We start from the raw sequence: 17,058 nt of genomic DNA on the forward strand, positions 1-17,058 counted from the left end.
AACAGTGTCTGAGGTTTATGGCAGGGTACTGGGTGGAAGCCAGCTAGAACAGTGACTAAGGTTCAGGGCAGGGTACTGGGTGGAGGTCAACTAGAACTGTGACTAAGGTTCAGGGCAGGGTCCTGGGTGGAGGTCAGCTAGAACAGTGACTAAGGTTCAGGGCAGGGTACTGGGTGGAGGTCAACTAGAACAGTGACTAAGGTTCAGGGCATGGTACTGGGTGGAGGTCAGCTAGAACAGTGACTAAGGTTCAGGCCAGGGTACTGGGTGGAGGTCAGCTATAACAGTGACTAAGGTTCAGGGCAGGGTACTGGGTGGAGGTCAGCTAGAACAGTGACTAAGGTTCAGGGCAGGGTACTGGGTGGAGGTCAGCTATAACAGTGACTAAGGTTCAGGGCAGGGTACTGGGTGGAGGTCAGCTAGAACAGTGACTAAGGTTCAGGGCAGGGTACTGGGTGGAGGTCAACTAGAACAGTGACTAAGGTTCAGGGCAGGGTACTGGGTGGAGGTCAACTAGAACAGGGACTAAGGTTCAGGGCAAGTTACTGGGTGGAGGCCAGCTAGAACAGTGACTCAGGTTCAGGGCAGGGTACTGGGTGGAGGCCAGCTAGAACAGTGACTAAGGTTCAGGGCAGGGTACTGAGTGGAGGTCAGCTAGAACAGTGACTAAGGTTCAGGGCAGGGTACTGGGTGGAGATCAGCTAGAAAAGTGACTAAGGTTCAGGCCAGGGTACTGAGTGGAGGTCAGCTAGAACAGTGACTAAGGTTCAGGGCAGGGTACTGGGTGGAGGTCAGCTCGAACAGTGACTAAGGTTCAGGGCAGGGTACTGGGTGGAGATCAGCTAGAAAAGTGACTAAGGTTCAGGCCAGGGTACTGAGTGGAGGTCAGCTAGAACAGTGACTAAGGTTCAGGGCAGGGTACTGGGTGGAGGTCAGCTAGAACAGTGACTAAGGTTCAGGGCAGGGTACTGGGTGGAGATCAGCTCGAACAGTGACTAAGGTTCAGGGCAGGGTACTGGGTGGAGGTCAACTAGAACAGTGACTAAGGTTCAGGGCAGGGTACTGGGTGGAGGTCAGCTAGAACAGTGACTAAGGTTTAGGACAGGGTACTGGGTGGAGGCCAGCTAGAACAGTGACTAAGGTTCAGGGCAGGGTACTGGGTGGAGGCCAGCTAGAACAGTGACTAAGGTTCAGGGCAGGGTACTGGGTGGAGGTCAGCTAGAACAGTGACTAAGGTTCAGGGCAGGGTACTGGGTGGAGGTCAGCTAGAACAGTGACTAAGGTTCAGGGCAGGGTACTGGGTGGAGGTCAGCTAGAACAGTGACTAAGGTTCAGGGCAGGGTACTGGGTGGAGGCCAGCTAGAACAGTGACTAAGGTTCAGGGCAGGGTCCTGGGTGGAGGTCAGCTAGAACAGTGACTAAGGTTCAGGGCAGGGTACTGGGTGGAGTTCAACTAGAACAGTGACTAAGGTTCAGGGCAGGGTACTGGGTGGAGGCCAGTTAGAACAGTGTCTGAGGTTTATGGCAGGGTACTGGGTGGAAGCCAGCTAGAACAGTGACTAAGGTTCAGGGCAGGGTACTGGGTGGAGTTCAACTAGAACAGTGTCTAAGGTTCAGGGCAGGGTACTGGGTGGAGTTCAACTAGAACAGTGACTAAGGTTCAGGACATGGTACTGGGTGGAGGCCAGTTAGAACAGTGTCTGAGGTTTATGGCAGGGTACTGGGTGGAAGCCAGCTAGAACAGTGACTAAGGTTCAGGGCAGGGTACTGGGTGGAGGTCAACTAGAACTGTGACTAAGGTTCAGGACATGGTACTGGGTGGAGGCCAGCTCGAACAGTGACTAAGGTTCAGGGCAGGGTCCTGGGTGGAGGTCAGCTAGAACAGTGACTAAGGTTCAGGGCAGGGTACTGGGTGGAGGTCAACTAGAACAGTGACTAAGGTTCAGGGCATGGTACTGGGTGGAGGTCAGCTAGAACAGTGACTAAGGTTCAGGCCAGGGTACTGGGTGGAGGTCAGCTATAACAGTGACTAAGGTTCAGGGCAGGGTACTGGGTGGAGGTCAGCTAGAACAGTGACTAAGGTTCAGGGCAGGGTACTGGGTGGAGGTCAGCTATAACAGTGACTAAGGTTCAGGGCAGGGTACTGGGTGGAGGTCAGCTAGAACAGTGACTAAGGTTCAGGGCAGGGTACTGGGTGGAAGTCAACTAGAACAGTGACTAAGGTTCAGGGCAGGGTACTGGGTGGAGGTCAACTAGAACAGGGACTAAGGTTCAGGGCAAGTTACTGGGTGGAGGCCAGCTAGAACAGTGACTCAGGTTCAGGGCAGGGTACTGGGTGGAGGCCAGCTAGAACAGTGACTAAGGTTCAGGGCATGGTACCGGGTGGAGGTCAACTAGAACAGGGACTAAGGTTCAGGGCAAGTTACTGGGTGGAGGCCAGCTAGAACAGTGACTAAGGTTCAGGGCAGGGTACTGGTTGGAGGTCAGCTAGAACAGTGACTAAGGTTCAGGGCAGGGTACTGGGTGGAGGTCAGCTAGAACATCGTCTAAGGTTCAGGGCAGGGTACTGGGTGGAGGTCAACTAGAACAGTGACTAAGGTTCAGGGCAGGGTACCGGGTGGAGGTCAACTAGTAACAGTGACTAAGGTTCAGGGCAGGGTACTAGGTGGAGGTCAACTAGTAACAGTGACTAAGGTTCAGGGCAGGGTACTGGGTGGAGGCCAGCTAGAACAGTGACTAAGGTTCAGGGCAGGGTACCGGGTGGAGGTCAACTAGTAACAGTGACTAAGGTTCAGGGCAGGGTACTGGGTGGAGGCCAGCTAGAACAGTGACTAAGGTTCAGGGCAGGGTACTGGGTGGAGGTCAACTAGAACAGTGACTAAGGTTCAGGGCAGGGTACTGGGTGGAGGTCAACTAGAACAGTGACTAAGGTTCAGGGCAGGGTACTGGGTGTAGGTCAACTAGAACAGTGACTAAGGTTCAGGGCAGGGTACTGGGTGGAGGTCAGCTCGAACAGTGACTAAGGTTCAGGGCAGGGTCCTGGGTGGAGGTCAGCTAGAACAGTGACTAAGGTTCAGGGCAGGGTACTGGGTGGAGGTCAACTAGAACAGTGACTAAGGTTCAGGGCATGGTACTGGGTGGAGGTCAGCTAGAACAGTGACTAAGGTTCAGGCCAGGGTACTGGGTGGAGGTCAGCTATAACAGTGACTAAGGTTCAGGGCAGGGTACTGGGTGGAGGTCAGCTAGAACAGTGACTAAGGTTCAGGGCAGGGTACTGGGTGGAGGTCAGCTATAACAGTGACTAAGGTTCAGGGCAGGGTACTGGGTGGAGGTCAGCTAGAACAGTGTCTAAGGTTCAGGGCAGGGTACTGGGTGGAGTTCAACTAGAACAGTGACTAAGGTTCAGGACATGGTACTGGGTGGAGGCCAGTTAGAACAGTGTCTGAGGTTTATGGCAGGGTACTGGGTGGAAGCCAGCTAGAACAGTGACTAAGGTTCAGGGCAGGGTACTGGGTGGAGGTCAACTAGAACTGTGACTAAGGTTCAGGACATGGTACTGGGTGGAGGCCAGCTCGAACAGTGACTAAGGTTCAGGGCAGGGTCCTGGGTGGAGGTCAGCTAGAACAGTGACTAAGGTTCAGGGCAGGGTACTGGGTGGAGGTCAACTAGAACAGTGACTAAGGTTCAGGGCATGGTACTGGGTGGAGGTCAGCTAGAACAGTGACTAAGGTTCAGGCCAGGGTACTGGGTGGAGGTCAGCTATAACAGTGACTAAGGTTCAGGGCAGGGTACTGGGTGGAGGTCAGCTAGAACAGTGACTAAGGTTCAGGGCAGGGTACTGGGTGGAGGTCAGCTATAACAGTGACTAAGGTTCAGGGCAGGGTACTGGGTGGAGGTCAGCTAGAACAGTGACTAAGGTTCAGGGCAGGGTACTGGGTGGAAGTCAACTAGAACAGTGACTAAGGTTCAGGGCAGGGTACTGGGTGGAGGTCAACTAGAACAGGGACTAAGGTTCAGGGCAAGTTACTGGGTGGAGGCCAGCTAGAACAGTGACTCAGGTTCAGGGCAGGGTACTGGGTGGAGGCCAGCTAGAACAGTGACTAAGGTTCAGGGCATGGTACCGGGTGGAGGTCAACTAGAACAGGGACTAAGGTTCAGGGCAAGTTACTGGGTGGAGGCCAGCTAGAACAGTGACTAAGGTTCAGGGCAGGGTACTGGTTGGAGGTCAGCTAGAACAGTGACTAAGGTTCAGGGCAGGGTACTGGGTGGAGGTCAGCTAGAACAGTGTCTAAGGTTCAGGGCAGGGTACTGGGTGGAGGTCAACTAGAACAGTGACTAAGGTTCAGGGCAGGGTACCGGGTGGAGGTCAACTAGTAACAGTGACTAAGGTTCAGGGCAGGGTACTGGGTGGAGGCCAGCTAGAACAGTGACTAAGGTTCAGGGCAGGGTACTGGGTGGAGGTCAACTAGAACAGTGACTAAGGTTCAGGGCAGGGTACTGGGTGGAGGTCAACTAGAACAGTGACTAAGGTTCAGGGCAGGGTACTGGGTGTAGGTCAACTAGAACAGTGACTAAGGTTCAGGGCAGGGTACTGGGTGGAGGTCAGCTCGAACAGTGACTAAGGTTCAGGGCAGGGTCCTGGGTGGAGGTCAGCTAGAACAGTGACTAAGGTTCAGGGCAGGGTACTGGGTGGAGGTCAACTAGAACAGTGACTAAGGTTCAGGGCATGGTACTGGGTGGAGGTCAGCTAGAACAGTGACTAAGGTTCAGGCCAGGGTACTGGGTGGAGGTCAGCTATAACAGTGACTAAGGTTCAGGGCAGGGTACTGGGTGGAGGTCAGCTAGAACAGTGACTAAGGTTCAGGGCAGGGTACTGGGTGGAGGTCAGCTATAACAGTGACTAAGGTTCAGGGCAGGGTACTGGGTGGAGGTCAGCTAGAACAGTGACTAAGGTTCAGGGCAGGGTACTGGGTGGAAGTCAACTAGAACAGTGACTAAGGTTCAGGGCAGGGTACTGGGTGGAGGTCAACTAGAACAGGGACTAAGGTTCAGGGCAAGTTACTGGGTGGAGGCCAGCTAGAACAGTGACTCAGGTTCAGGGCAGGGTACTGGGTGGAGGCCAGCTAGAACAGTGACTAAGGTTCAGGGCATGGTACCGGGTGGAGGTCAACTAGAACAGGGACTAAGGTTCAGGGCAAGTTACTGGGTGGAGGCCAGCTAGAACAGTGACTAAGGTTCAGGGCAGGGTACTGGTTGGAGGTCAGCTAGAACAGTGACTAAGGTTCAGGGCAGGGTACTGGGTGGAGGTCAGCTAGAACAGTGTCTAAGGTTCAGGGCAGGGTACTGGGTGGAGGTCAACTAGAACAGTGACTAAGGTTCAGGGCAGGGTACCGGGTGGAGGTCAACTAGTAACAGTGACTAAGATTCAGGGCAGGGTACTGGGTGGAGGTCAACTAGTAACAGTGACTAAGGTTCAGGGCAGGGTACTGGGTGGAGGCCAGCTAGAACAGTGACTAAGGTTCAGGGCAGGGTACCGGGTGGAGGTCAACTAGTAACAGTGACTAAGGTTCAGGGCAGGGTACTGGGTGGAGGCCAGCTAGAACAGTGACTAAGGTTCAGGGCAGGGTACTGGGTGGAGGTCAGCTAGAACAGTGACTAAGGTTCAGGACAGGGTACTGGGTGGAGGTCAACTAGAACAGTGACTAAGGTTCAGGGCAGGGTACCGGGTGGAGGTCAACTAGTAACAGTGACTAAGGTTCAGGGCAGGGTACCGGGTGGTAGGTGGCTAGTAACAGTGACTAAGGTGCAGGGCAGGGTACCGGGTCGTAGGTGGCTAGTAACAGTGACTAAGGTTCAGGGCAGGGTACCGGGTGGTAGGTGGCTAGTAACAGTGACTAAGGTGCAGGGCAGGGTACTGGGCAGAGGCTGGCTAGTGGTGACTATTTAACAGTCTGATGGCCTGGATATAGAAGCTGTTTCTCAGTCTCTCTGTCCCAGCTATAATGCAGCTGTACTGTCTCCTCGCTCTAGATGGTAGCTGGGTGAACAGGCCGTGGCTCGGGTGGTTGAGGTCCTTGATGATCTTCTTGGCCTTCCTGTGACACTGGGTGCTGTAGAGGTCCTGGAGGGCAGGCAGTGTGCCCCCGGTGACACGTTGGGTTGACCGCACACTCTGGAGAACCCTACAGTTGCGGGCAGTGCAATTGCGGTACCAAGCGTTCACACAGCCGACATGATTTTCTCAATGGTGCATCTATAGATGTTCGTTAGGGTCTTAGTGACCAAGTCAAATTTCTTCAGCCTGCTGCATGCCAAGGAACTTGAAGCTTTTTACACTCTCCAATGCGGCCCGTCGATATGGATGGGGGCGTGCTCTTTCTGCTGTTTCCTGTATTCCACGATCAGCTCCTTCGTTTTGTTCATGTTGAGGGAGAAGTTGTTTTCTTGGCACTTCTCCTGCAGAGCTCTCACTTCCTCCTTGTAGGCTATCTCATCGTTTTTGGTAATCAGGCCTACCACTGTTGTGTCATCAGCAAACTTGATGATTGAGTTGGAGACATGCGTGGCCACGCAGTCATGGGTGAACAGGGAGTACAGGAGGGGGCTGAGCATGCACCCCTGTGGGGCCCCCGTATTGAGGGTCAGCGTGGTGGAGGTGTTGTTGCCTACCTTCACCACTTGGGGTCAGCCCAAGACCCAGTTGCACAGGGAGGGGTTCAGACCCAGGGAGCTGAGCTTAGTGATGAGCTTGGAGGGCACTATGGTGTTGAAGGCTGAGCTGTAGTTGATGAACAGCATTCTTATAGGCATTTCTCTTGTCCAGGTGGGATAGGGAAGTGTGCAGTGCAATGGCGATTGCGTCATCCGTGGATCTGTTGAGGCGATAAGTGAATTGCAGTTGGTCTAGGGTGTCGGGTAAGGTGGAGTTGATACGGTCACTAACTAGCCTCTCAAAGCACTTCATGATTACAGAAGAGAGTGCTACAGGGCGATAGTCATTTAGTTCAGTTACCTCCGCCTTCTTGGGTACAGGAACAATAGTGGACATCTTGAAGCATGTGGGGACAACTGACTGGAACATGGAGTGATTGAATATGTCCGTAAACACTCCAGACATCTGCATATGCTCTGAGTACGCAGCTTGGAATGCCATCTGAGCCAGCAGCCTTGCGAGGGTTAACACGCTTAAATTACTTACTTACGTCGATCATGGAGAATGAGAGCACACAGTCCTCATGAGCGCCGGAGGCCCGTGTCGGTGGCTCGATGTTGTTTTCCTCGAAGCGGGCGAAGAAGGTGTTTAGCTCGTCCAGGAGCGAGGCGTTGGTGGCCGCAATGTGGCTGGCTTTCCCTTTGTAATCCGTGATTGTCTGGAGTCCCTGTCACATAGGTCTCATGTCTGAACCGTTGAATTGCAACTCCACTTTGTCCCTGTACTGTCGTTTTGCCTCTTTGATTGCCTTACAGAGGACGTAGCTGGTCTGCTTGTGCAAGTCCAGTTTTCCCAGTCACCTTGCTATGGTTAAATGTGGTGTTCTATGCACTTCCTGATTAACCCAGTCACAGTCAGTGTATACACTGAATATACAAAACATTAGGAACATCTTTCTAATATTGAGTTGCACCCACCCTTCCCTTTTGCCCTCAATTCGTCAGGGCATGGACTCTACAAGGTGTCAAAAGTGTTACAAAGCGATGCTGGCCCATGTTGACTCCAATGCTTCCCACAGTTGTGTCAAGTTGGCTGGATGTCCTTTGGGTGGTGGACCATTCTTGATACACACAGGAAACTGTTGTGTGAAAAACCCAGCAGCCTTGCAGTTCTTGACACATAGCACCTGCTACCATACCATGTCTTGCCCATTCACCCTCAATGGCACACATACACAATCCATGTCGCAATTATCTCAAGGCTTTAAACTGCTTTAACCCATCTCTTCATCTACACTGACTGAAGTGGATTTAACAAGTGACATCAATAAGGGATCATAGCTTTCACCTGGATTCACCTGGTCAGTCTATGTCATGGAAAGAGCAGGTGTTCTTAATGTTTTGTTTACTCAGTGTACATTGATACTATTCTCAGAGGCAACCCGGAACATTTCCATGTCCGCGTGATCAAAACAATCTTGAAGCATAGATTCCAATTGGTCAGAATGGAAGAATGTGCATCTGACAAAGATAAATGAAGTACAGAAAAACATTTAGATGCAGGAATATTTAACACAGTGGACAAGTTTGATGCTACTTCACCCCAGAATATAGACACCTAAGGGCATTCCCAAACCATGTGTATAAAGGTACCAGGGCCCGGTTTCCCAATAGTGATGGGTGTTTTAAGAAGTAAGAAGTGTTTTAACAATCCATCTTTCCTACAACAGCAGAAGATGTGACATGCGTTTCCCAAAACAGCACACAGGGAACCAAAGGATCGAAAAGAAAAGGAGCGCTGCTCTCGGATCAGCTTCCTCGATTAAAATCTTTCCATAACATTAGAATTATTTCAGAACTCCTAGATAGATATTACCACCTACGGCTGCAAATATTGAGGCAGCTTATTGTAATGCTTACCCAATGAAAATACACTAAATCAGATTTGTCACATGTTAGGCTATCAAATGTATTTATGAAACCCTTTTTAAATCAGCAGATGTCAAAGTGTAATGATGACTCCGTGAGTCAAGAAACAGGTGCAGGTAAAATGTTTAATGAAAACAACAAACATGAAACAAGACAGCGTAACAGAAGCGCGGTACCATGCACACAGGTGCAAGACCAACTGAGCAATGAACAAAAGGAAAGGACCTATGAACAAAAGGAAAGGGGAGGTAATGAGGTCCAGGTGTGAATCATAACGATGAGTGCCAGCACGTAATGATGTTTCCCAGGACCGGTGGTTAGTATTCCAGCGACGTCGCACGCCGGAGGGGAGGAGCAGATGTGACAGTTCCCCCCCCCTGACGCGCGGCTCTTGCTGAAGGACGACGTCGACCAGGAGGATGACCCCGGGGACGAGGATCGGGTCGATCCAGGCGGCGAAGATTGAAATCACGGATGATGTTGGTATCCAGAATGTCCTCTACCGGAACCCAACACATCGCCTCAGGGACATACCCCTCCCAGTCCACCAGATACTGGAGCAGACCCAGCTAGGGGACCAGGAACCACCGGCCTGAGAAGGGAGACCTGAAACGAGGGTGAGATACAGCAGCTCCACACTTCTTCAGTGCACTGGAACCACTCAACCGCAGGAGCGTTGGAGTCCACGGAGCCAGTGCCGGCTGAAAACCCAGAACACACTGGAAGGGAGTCAACCCAGTGGAGGAGTGTCACAGTGAATTCTGGGCGTACTCTGCCTATGGAAGGAATCTTGCCCACTCACCCTGCCGGTGTAACGGATGTGAAATGGCTAGCTAGTTAGCGGTGGTGCGCGCTAATAGCGTTTCAATCGGTTATTGTCACTCGCTTTGAGACCTTGAAGTAGTGGTTCCCCTTGCTCTGCAAGGGCCGCGGCTTTTGTGGAGCGATGGGTAACGATGCTTCGTGGGTGTCAGTTGTTGATGTGTGCAGAGGGTCCCTGGTTCGCGCCCGGGTCGGGGCGAGGGGACGGACTAAAGTTAAACTGTTACACCGGTTCAGACAGTGACTCTTCAGGAACCTCCCCAGCTCCTGGTTCATCCTCTCCACCTGCCTGTTGGACTGATGCTGATACCCAGAAGTGAGGCTGACCGTGACCCCGAGCTTCTCCAAGAAGGCCTTCCATACTCGTGATGTGAATTGGGGGCCACGGTCGGAGACGATGTCCTCCGGAAGGCCATAACGCTCCTGGTTCGTCTTCTCCACCTGCCAGTTGGACTGAATTGTACTTTTGAACACCGTAAAGTCAGTGTGGAAGAGGTGAAAAAATGGTTGTCTATCAACAATGACAAGCCACCAGGATCGGACAATTTACTGAGAATAATAGCAGACGATATTGCCACTCCTATTTGCCACATCTTCAATTTAAGCCTACTAGAGAGCATGTGCCCTCAGGCCTGTAGGGAAGCAAAAGTAATTCCGCTACCTAAGAATAGTAAAGCCCCCTTTACTGGCTCAAATAGCCGACCAATCAGCCTGTTACCAACCCTTAGTAAACTTCTGGGGGAAAAATTGTGTTTGACCAGATACAATGCTATTTCACAGTAAACAAATTGACAGAATTTCAGCATGCTTATAGGGAAGGACACTCAACAAGCACAGCACTTACGCAAATGACGGATGATTGGCTGAGAGAAATTGATGATAAAATGATTGTGGGGGCTGTCTTGTTAGACTTCAGTGCAGCTTTTGACATTATTGATCATAGTCTGCTGCTGGAAAAACTTGTGTTATGGCTTTACACCCCCTGCTATAATGTGGATAAAGAGTTACTTGTCTAACAGAACACAGAGGTTGTTCTTTAATGGAAGCCTATCAAATATAATTCAGTTAGAATCAGGAATTCCCCAGAGTAGCTGTTTAGGCCCCTTGCTTTTAATTTTTTTTACAACGACATACCACTGACTGAGTAAAGCCAGAGTTTCTATGTATGCGGATGACTCAACACTATACACGTCAGCTACTACAGCGACTGAAATGACTGCAACACTCAACAAAGAGCTGCAGTTAGTTTCAGAGTGGGTAGCAAGGAATAAGTTAGAAATATTTAGGGCTAAAACTAAAAGCATTGTATTTGGAACTAAACACTCACTAAATCCGAAACCTCATCTAAATAATGTGGAAATTGAGCAAGTTAAGATGACTAAACTGCTTGGAGTAACACTAGATTGTAAACTGTCATGGTCAAAACATATTGATGCAGTAGTAGCTAAGATGGGGAGAACTTTGTCTTTAATAAAGCGATGCTCTGCCTTCTTAACAACACTATCAACAAGGCAGGTCCTACAGGCCCTAGTTTTGTCGCACCTTGAATACTGTTCAGTTGTGTGGTCAGGTGCCACAAAAAAGGACTTAGGCCAGCACGGCTGGCACATGCATGTACACAGAAAGCTAATGATAATATGCATGTCAATCTCTCCTGGCTGAAAGTGGAGGAGAGATTGACTTCATCACTACTTTTATTTATGAGAGGTATTGACATGTTGAATGCACCAAGCTGTCCATCTAAACTACTGGCACACAGCTTGGACACCCATGCATACCCAAGCGACAAAACATTGACACACACACAGAGTACTGTAGATATGTGGTAGTGGTGGAGTAGGGGCCCGAGGGCACACAGTGTGTTGTGAAATGTATTGTAATGTTTTAAAATTGTATAAACTGCCTTAATTTTGCTGGACCCCAGGAAGAGTAGCTGCTGCTTTGGCAGTAGCTAATGGTGCATCCACAATAAATACAAATACAAATGTGAGAAGATCTGCTAGAAGAGTGCCTCTGTGACCTGGAGAGCAGTGGGGAGACCAGGAAGAGGAATTATTCGACATGCCTTCGAAAATCTATCCAAGATTTTCAAACATTCATAGATGACCAGCAGAGTCAAATAATAATCACAGTGGTTGTAGAGGGTGCAATAGGTCAGCACCTCAGGAGTAAATGTCAGTTGGCTTTTCATAGCTGAGCATTCAGAGGTCAAGAGAGGAGGTGAGGTACAGAGAGAGAGAGAGAGAGAGAGATGGAGAACAAGAGAGAGAGGGTTGAAAACAGCAGGTCCTGGACAAGGTAGCACATCTGGTGAACAGGTCAGGGTTCCATAGCCACAAGCAAAACAGCAGAAACTGGATCAGCAGCACAACCAGGTGGACTGGGGACAACCAGGAGTCATTAGGCCAGGTAGTCCTAAGGCATGGCCCTAGGCCTTAGGTCCTCCGAGAGAGAGATAGGACAATTAGAGGGAGCATACTTAAGTTCACACAGAACACCAGATAAGACAGGACAATTTCACTGGATTGGACAGATTGACCCTAGCCCCCCGACACATAGACTATCGCAGCATAGATATTGGAGGCTGAGACAGGGGGGTCGGGGGACACTGTGGCCCTGTCCGACCTATACCCCCGGACAGGGCCAACCAGGCAGGATATTACCCCACCTACTTTCCAAAGCACAGCCCCCGCACCACTAGAGACAAGGCTGAGTATAGCCCACGAAGATCTCCTCCACTGCACAAGCCCGAGTGGGGGAAAAATTGGACAGGAAAATCACGTCAGTGACTGAACCCACTCAAGTCGTGTATAGTAAAAAAAGCCTGGCACGACATGACGCACCCCTCCTAGGGACGGCATGGAAGAGCACTAGTAAACCAGTGACTCAACCCCCGTAATGGGGTCAGAGGCAGAGAATCCCAGTGGAGAGAGGGTAGCCGGCCAGGCAGAGACAGCAAGGGCGGTTCGTTACTACAGTGCCTTGCCGTTCACCTTCACACTCCTGGGCCAGACTACACTCAATCATAGTACCTACTGAAGAGATGAGTCTTCAATAAAGACAAAGTTCGAGACCGAGTCTGTCCCTCACATGGATAGGCAAACCATTCCATAAAAATTGAGCTCTATAGGAGAAAGCCCTGCCTAGGAATAATAAGGAGGCCTGCGTCTTGTGAATGTAGCGTACGTGTAGGTACAGTGGGGCAAAAAAGTATTTAGTCAGCCACCAATTGTGCAAGTTGTCCCACTTAAAAAGATGAGAGAGGCCTGTAATTTTCATCATAGGTACACTTCAACTATGACAGACAAAATGAATCCAGAAAATCACATTGTAGGATTTTTAATTAATTAATTTGCAAATGATGGTGGAAAATAAGTATTTGGTCAATAACAAAAGTTTATCTCAATACTTTGTTATATACCCTTTGTTGGCAATGACAGAGGTCAAACGTCTTCTGTAAGTCTTCACAAGGTTTTCACACACTGTTGCTGGTATTTTGGCCCATTCCTCCATGCAGATCTCCTCTAGAGCAGTGATGTTTTGGGGCTGTTGCTGGGCAACACGGACTTTCAACTCCCTCCAAAGATTTTCTATAGGGTTGAGATCTGGAGACTGGCTAGGCCACTCCAGGACCTTGAAATGCTTCTTACGAAGCCACTCCTTCGTTGCCCGGGCGGTGTGTTTGGGATCATTGTCACACTGAAAGACCCAGCCACATTTCATCTTCAATGCCCTTGCTGATGCCCTATGTACTATGTACATAGTCATTGAACACTGGTCACTTTAATAATGTTTACATATTGTTTCACCCACTTTATATGTATTTTGCTGGATTATGTGTGTAATTATTTTTTTATTGCTAGGTATTTCGGCACTGTTCGCTGAACCTGTGATAACATCTGCTAATCTGTGTACATGACGAATAAACTTTGATTTGATTTCTTGCTGGCCTAACGGCTGCCAAGAAAATGATTGTAGTACGATGGAAGCCTCAAAACTCACTCTTTATCCATCAATGTATATTCACTTTTTTGGTGTACAAAACATTAGGAAGACAAAGGAGAGGAGACAGGTTAAAGAAGGATTTTTAAGCCTTGTGTCAATTGAGACATGCATTGTGTATGTGTTCCATTTAGGGTGAATGTGCAAGACAAAATATTTAAGTGCCTTTGAATGGGGTATGGTACTAGGTGTCAGGCACACTGGTTTGAATGTGTCAAGAACTGCAACTCTCTTGGGTCTTTCACACTCAACAGTTTCCCATGTGTAAGGACATCCAGCCAACGGCAGGCCAGTGGTCAAAAATAGGTAATTGATGAAAAAGGACAAAGGAGGCAGACACGAATTGTGCAGAGCAACAGGCAGGCTACATTTAGTCAACTGACAGTCCATTTCAACATTGTTGCTCAAAGACCCATAAAAGAAGGCACAACTTGTTGTATCTTGACATGAATTGGGTATGGCAGCCAACGACGTTACAGAGTTCCACTTCTTTCAGCAAAAAACAAGAAACTGCAGTTGCAGTGGGCTAAGGAATGAAAACACTGGACAATGGAGAATTGGGAAAACATTGCCTGGTCTGATGAACCCCGGTTCCTGCTGTTTCACACTGATGGGAGGACCACGGTATGGAGAAAACCACATGAGTACATGCATCCATCATGCCATGTGTCAACATTGCAGGCTGGTGACGGTGGTGTGATGGTGTGGGGTGTGTTTTTATGCCACACATTGGGCCCCTTTATAAAAGTGGAGCAATGTTTGAATGCCACAGGATAGCTGAACATCATTGCCAATCAGGTGCATCCCTTCATCGCAGCAATGTATCCATCTGCAGATAAAAAAAATTCTGCAGGATAATGCCCAATGCCACAAGGCTAGGATTGTCCAGGAAAGGTTCCACGAACATGACAGTGAATTCAGCTTACTGCAGTGGCCTGCCCAGTCACCAGATCTCAATACAATTGAGCATCTGAGGGATGAGATGGAACAAGCTATTTTCGGAGTAGAGATCCACTACCAGCCAACTTGACACAACTGTGGGAAGCATTGGAGTCAACATGGGCCAGCATCACTGTGGAATGCTTTTGACACCTTGTAGAGTCCATGCCCCAACAAATTGAGGCTGTTCTGAGGGCAAAAGGGGGTGTAACGCAATATTAGGAAGGGGTTCCTAATATTTTGTACAGTCAGTGTCTGTGATGCGTTCGTGGAGCTAAAGAAGATACTTTGAATGTGCTGCTTTGAGTTTTTATTTTTTATTTTTCTGGTCAATGTGTGTTGATTTCATTTGATCCCAAAAGTCCTCGGGAGGGATGGGGATGGGGGAGGGGAGTTGGAACCTAATTGTGTATGTATGTATTCATGTTTGCTGACAGTTATTATTACTAAATAAAAAACATTTGATCACAAAAGAAGTTCACACAGTACATGCATGAACACACACACGAACACACGTGTACACACATACACACATGTATGAACTCACATGAACATACACACGACAACACAAGTTAGACAGTACATGCAGTATACTGTATGTATGAACACACACACAGAAAAGTATGTGTTCTCACCTTTGATCTGGGAGTCATACTCATATAGACTCCCTCTCTGCATCCTCAGCTTTCCATGTGATGTCATCATGTCTGCCTAGTCCCTGACCTCTAACCCTGTCAATAGATCCTCCAGGTCTCCAATGTGAATCTGTCTAAGCAGATGAACATGAGTGAGAGAGAGAGAGAGAGAGAGAGAGAGAGAGAGAGAGAGAGAGAGAGAGAGAGAGAGAGAGAGAGAGAGAGAGAGAGAGAGAGAGAGAGAGAGAGAGAGAGAGAGAGAGAGAGAGAGAGAAATGGAGAGAGAGAGAGATAGAGAGAAATGGAGAGAAATGGAGAGAGAGAGAAAGAGAGAGAGAGAGAGAGAGAGAGAGAGAGAGAGAGAGAGAGAGAGAGAGAGAGAGAGAGAGAGAGAGAGAGAGAGAGAGAAATGGAGAGAGAGAGAGAGAGAAAGAAAGAGAGATGAAAAGAGAGAAAGAAAGAAAAAGATAGAGAGAAAGACAGAGAGAAAGAGGAAGCGAGAGAGAGATAAGGAGATTTGATTTGATTTGATTAGGATCTCCTTTAGTCCTCATTTGGACTAATCTTCCAAGAGTCCTTAAACATTCAAATACAATTTAAAATACAATCACATTTTCACCTACAACACACTGTTACAAACAGCAGACATAACACACTGCCATATTGACCAGATAAATACTCTGGCAGTCTGAAAAGGTAGATTGGTTCCTTCATCTACCATAGTCCTGCGCATCCGCATCGGGAGACGATGAGTAATCTGAATAATGAAGGTTATGAAGTGCTGTAGGGTTAGGGTTCACACACACACAAACACACGCACACACACACACACCCTGCCACATCCTGTGCTGCTAACAGACAGCTTCACCTTGCCTTTTAGAACCTCTTCCATGTTGCTTTCTATTAAAACTAACTGGCTAGCACATGCTAATCCACTGATAGCTAGCTGGAACATCAGTGGATAGGCTATAGATACTGTATATGATATGAAGAGTCTCAGATACGTCTGCTCCAATAGAAATCCCTGATCACGCTATTAAGTAGTGTGACACACACACACATTATGAAGCCTTGTCATGGCGATGTTGGCTAGCTGAGCTCATGCGCAGAAACATTTGATCATGTCAAATTGCCCAACTGTGCATGTGCACACACAATATATGAAACGAATGAACACACACACACACACACACACACCTAAACACATTCATCGGCACGATTTATATACACATCCACATACACACCATTAAGATATATAGACAAACACACACACACACACACACGGACACACTGAAAATTCTGCACTAACATTACATCATTAATAATCTAACCGTATTCCATCCATCATACATCAGCAAACGCAGGGTCAATGCAGTCATACACACACACACACACACACACACACACACACACACACACACACACACACACACACACACACACACACACACACACACACACACACACACACACACACACACACACACACACACACACACACACACACACACACACACACACACACACACACGCACACACACACACATATGCACACAAACAGCCTAATTTATGAATTGTTCATACATACACACAAACTCATACACACGCCTCTGTCATAGCTATGAATAAAGCAACCCATGACAGCCATACCTCACTGTGCAGTCCTGTGTTCTCTCGCTTCTTCTTCCTATCCTCTCTTCTCTTCCGCCTCTCTTCTCCTCCTCCCTCTCTCCTCTATCGCAGAGACCAGTGTGCGGATCAGACAGATTTTTCTCAGCTCAGTTCTCTCCTTTTCCTCCTCCCTCCTCCGTTTTCAAGCACATCCTCAAAACAGCCCTCCCTCAATCTCTTTTTTCTCCTCCCTCTATCAAACACAGCTCTCTTATATTTCCCTCTTTTTCTCCCTCTCTTTTACACACACAGCCCTCTTCTCTGTCCCCGTCTCATTTTCATCCTCTCTGTCACATACATACTTAGCCCTCCTCCCTGTCTCCCTATCTCTCCCTCTCTCACACACACACAGCCCCCCCTTTCACACACACACACACACACACAGAACTCTCTCTCTCTCTCAGTGAAT

General features: G+C 48.8%; 1 protein-coding gene across 4 annotated transcripts in view; it reads right to left on the reverse strand.

Moving 5' to 3' along the window:
- arhgap4b (Rho GTPase activating protein 4b) overlaps positions 1-17,058 on the reverse strand; it is a 47,224-nt gene extending 30,166 nt beyond the window's left edge. For 2 of the 4 annotated variants that reach the window (XM_071368382.1, XM_071368380.1), the window contains exons 1-2: positions 16,629-17,056; positions 14,979-15,112 (exon numbers count right to left, since the gene is read on the reverse strand). In XM_071368382.1, the coding sequence (XP_071224483.1) occupies positions 14,979-15,048 (70 nt within the window). In that variant the 5' untranslated portion in view covers positions 15,049-15,112; positions 16,629-17,056. Of the gene's footprint in view, positions 1-14,978; positions 15,113-16,628 lie in introns of all 4 variants that reach the window. The other 2 variants (XM_071368384.1, XM_071368381.1) reach the window with 2 other exon arrangements.

The sequence above is a fragment of the Salvelinus alpinus genome, chromosome 26 (assembly GCF_045679555.1).
Source record: "Salvelinus alpinus chromosome 26, SLU_Salpinus.1, whole genome shotgun sequence".
NCBI classification, from domain to species: Eukaryota; Metazoa; Chordata; class Actinopteri; order Salmoniformes; family Salmonidae; genus Salvelinus; species Salvelinus alpinus.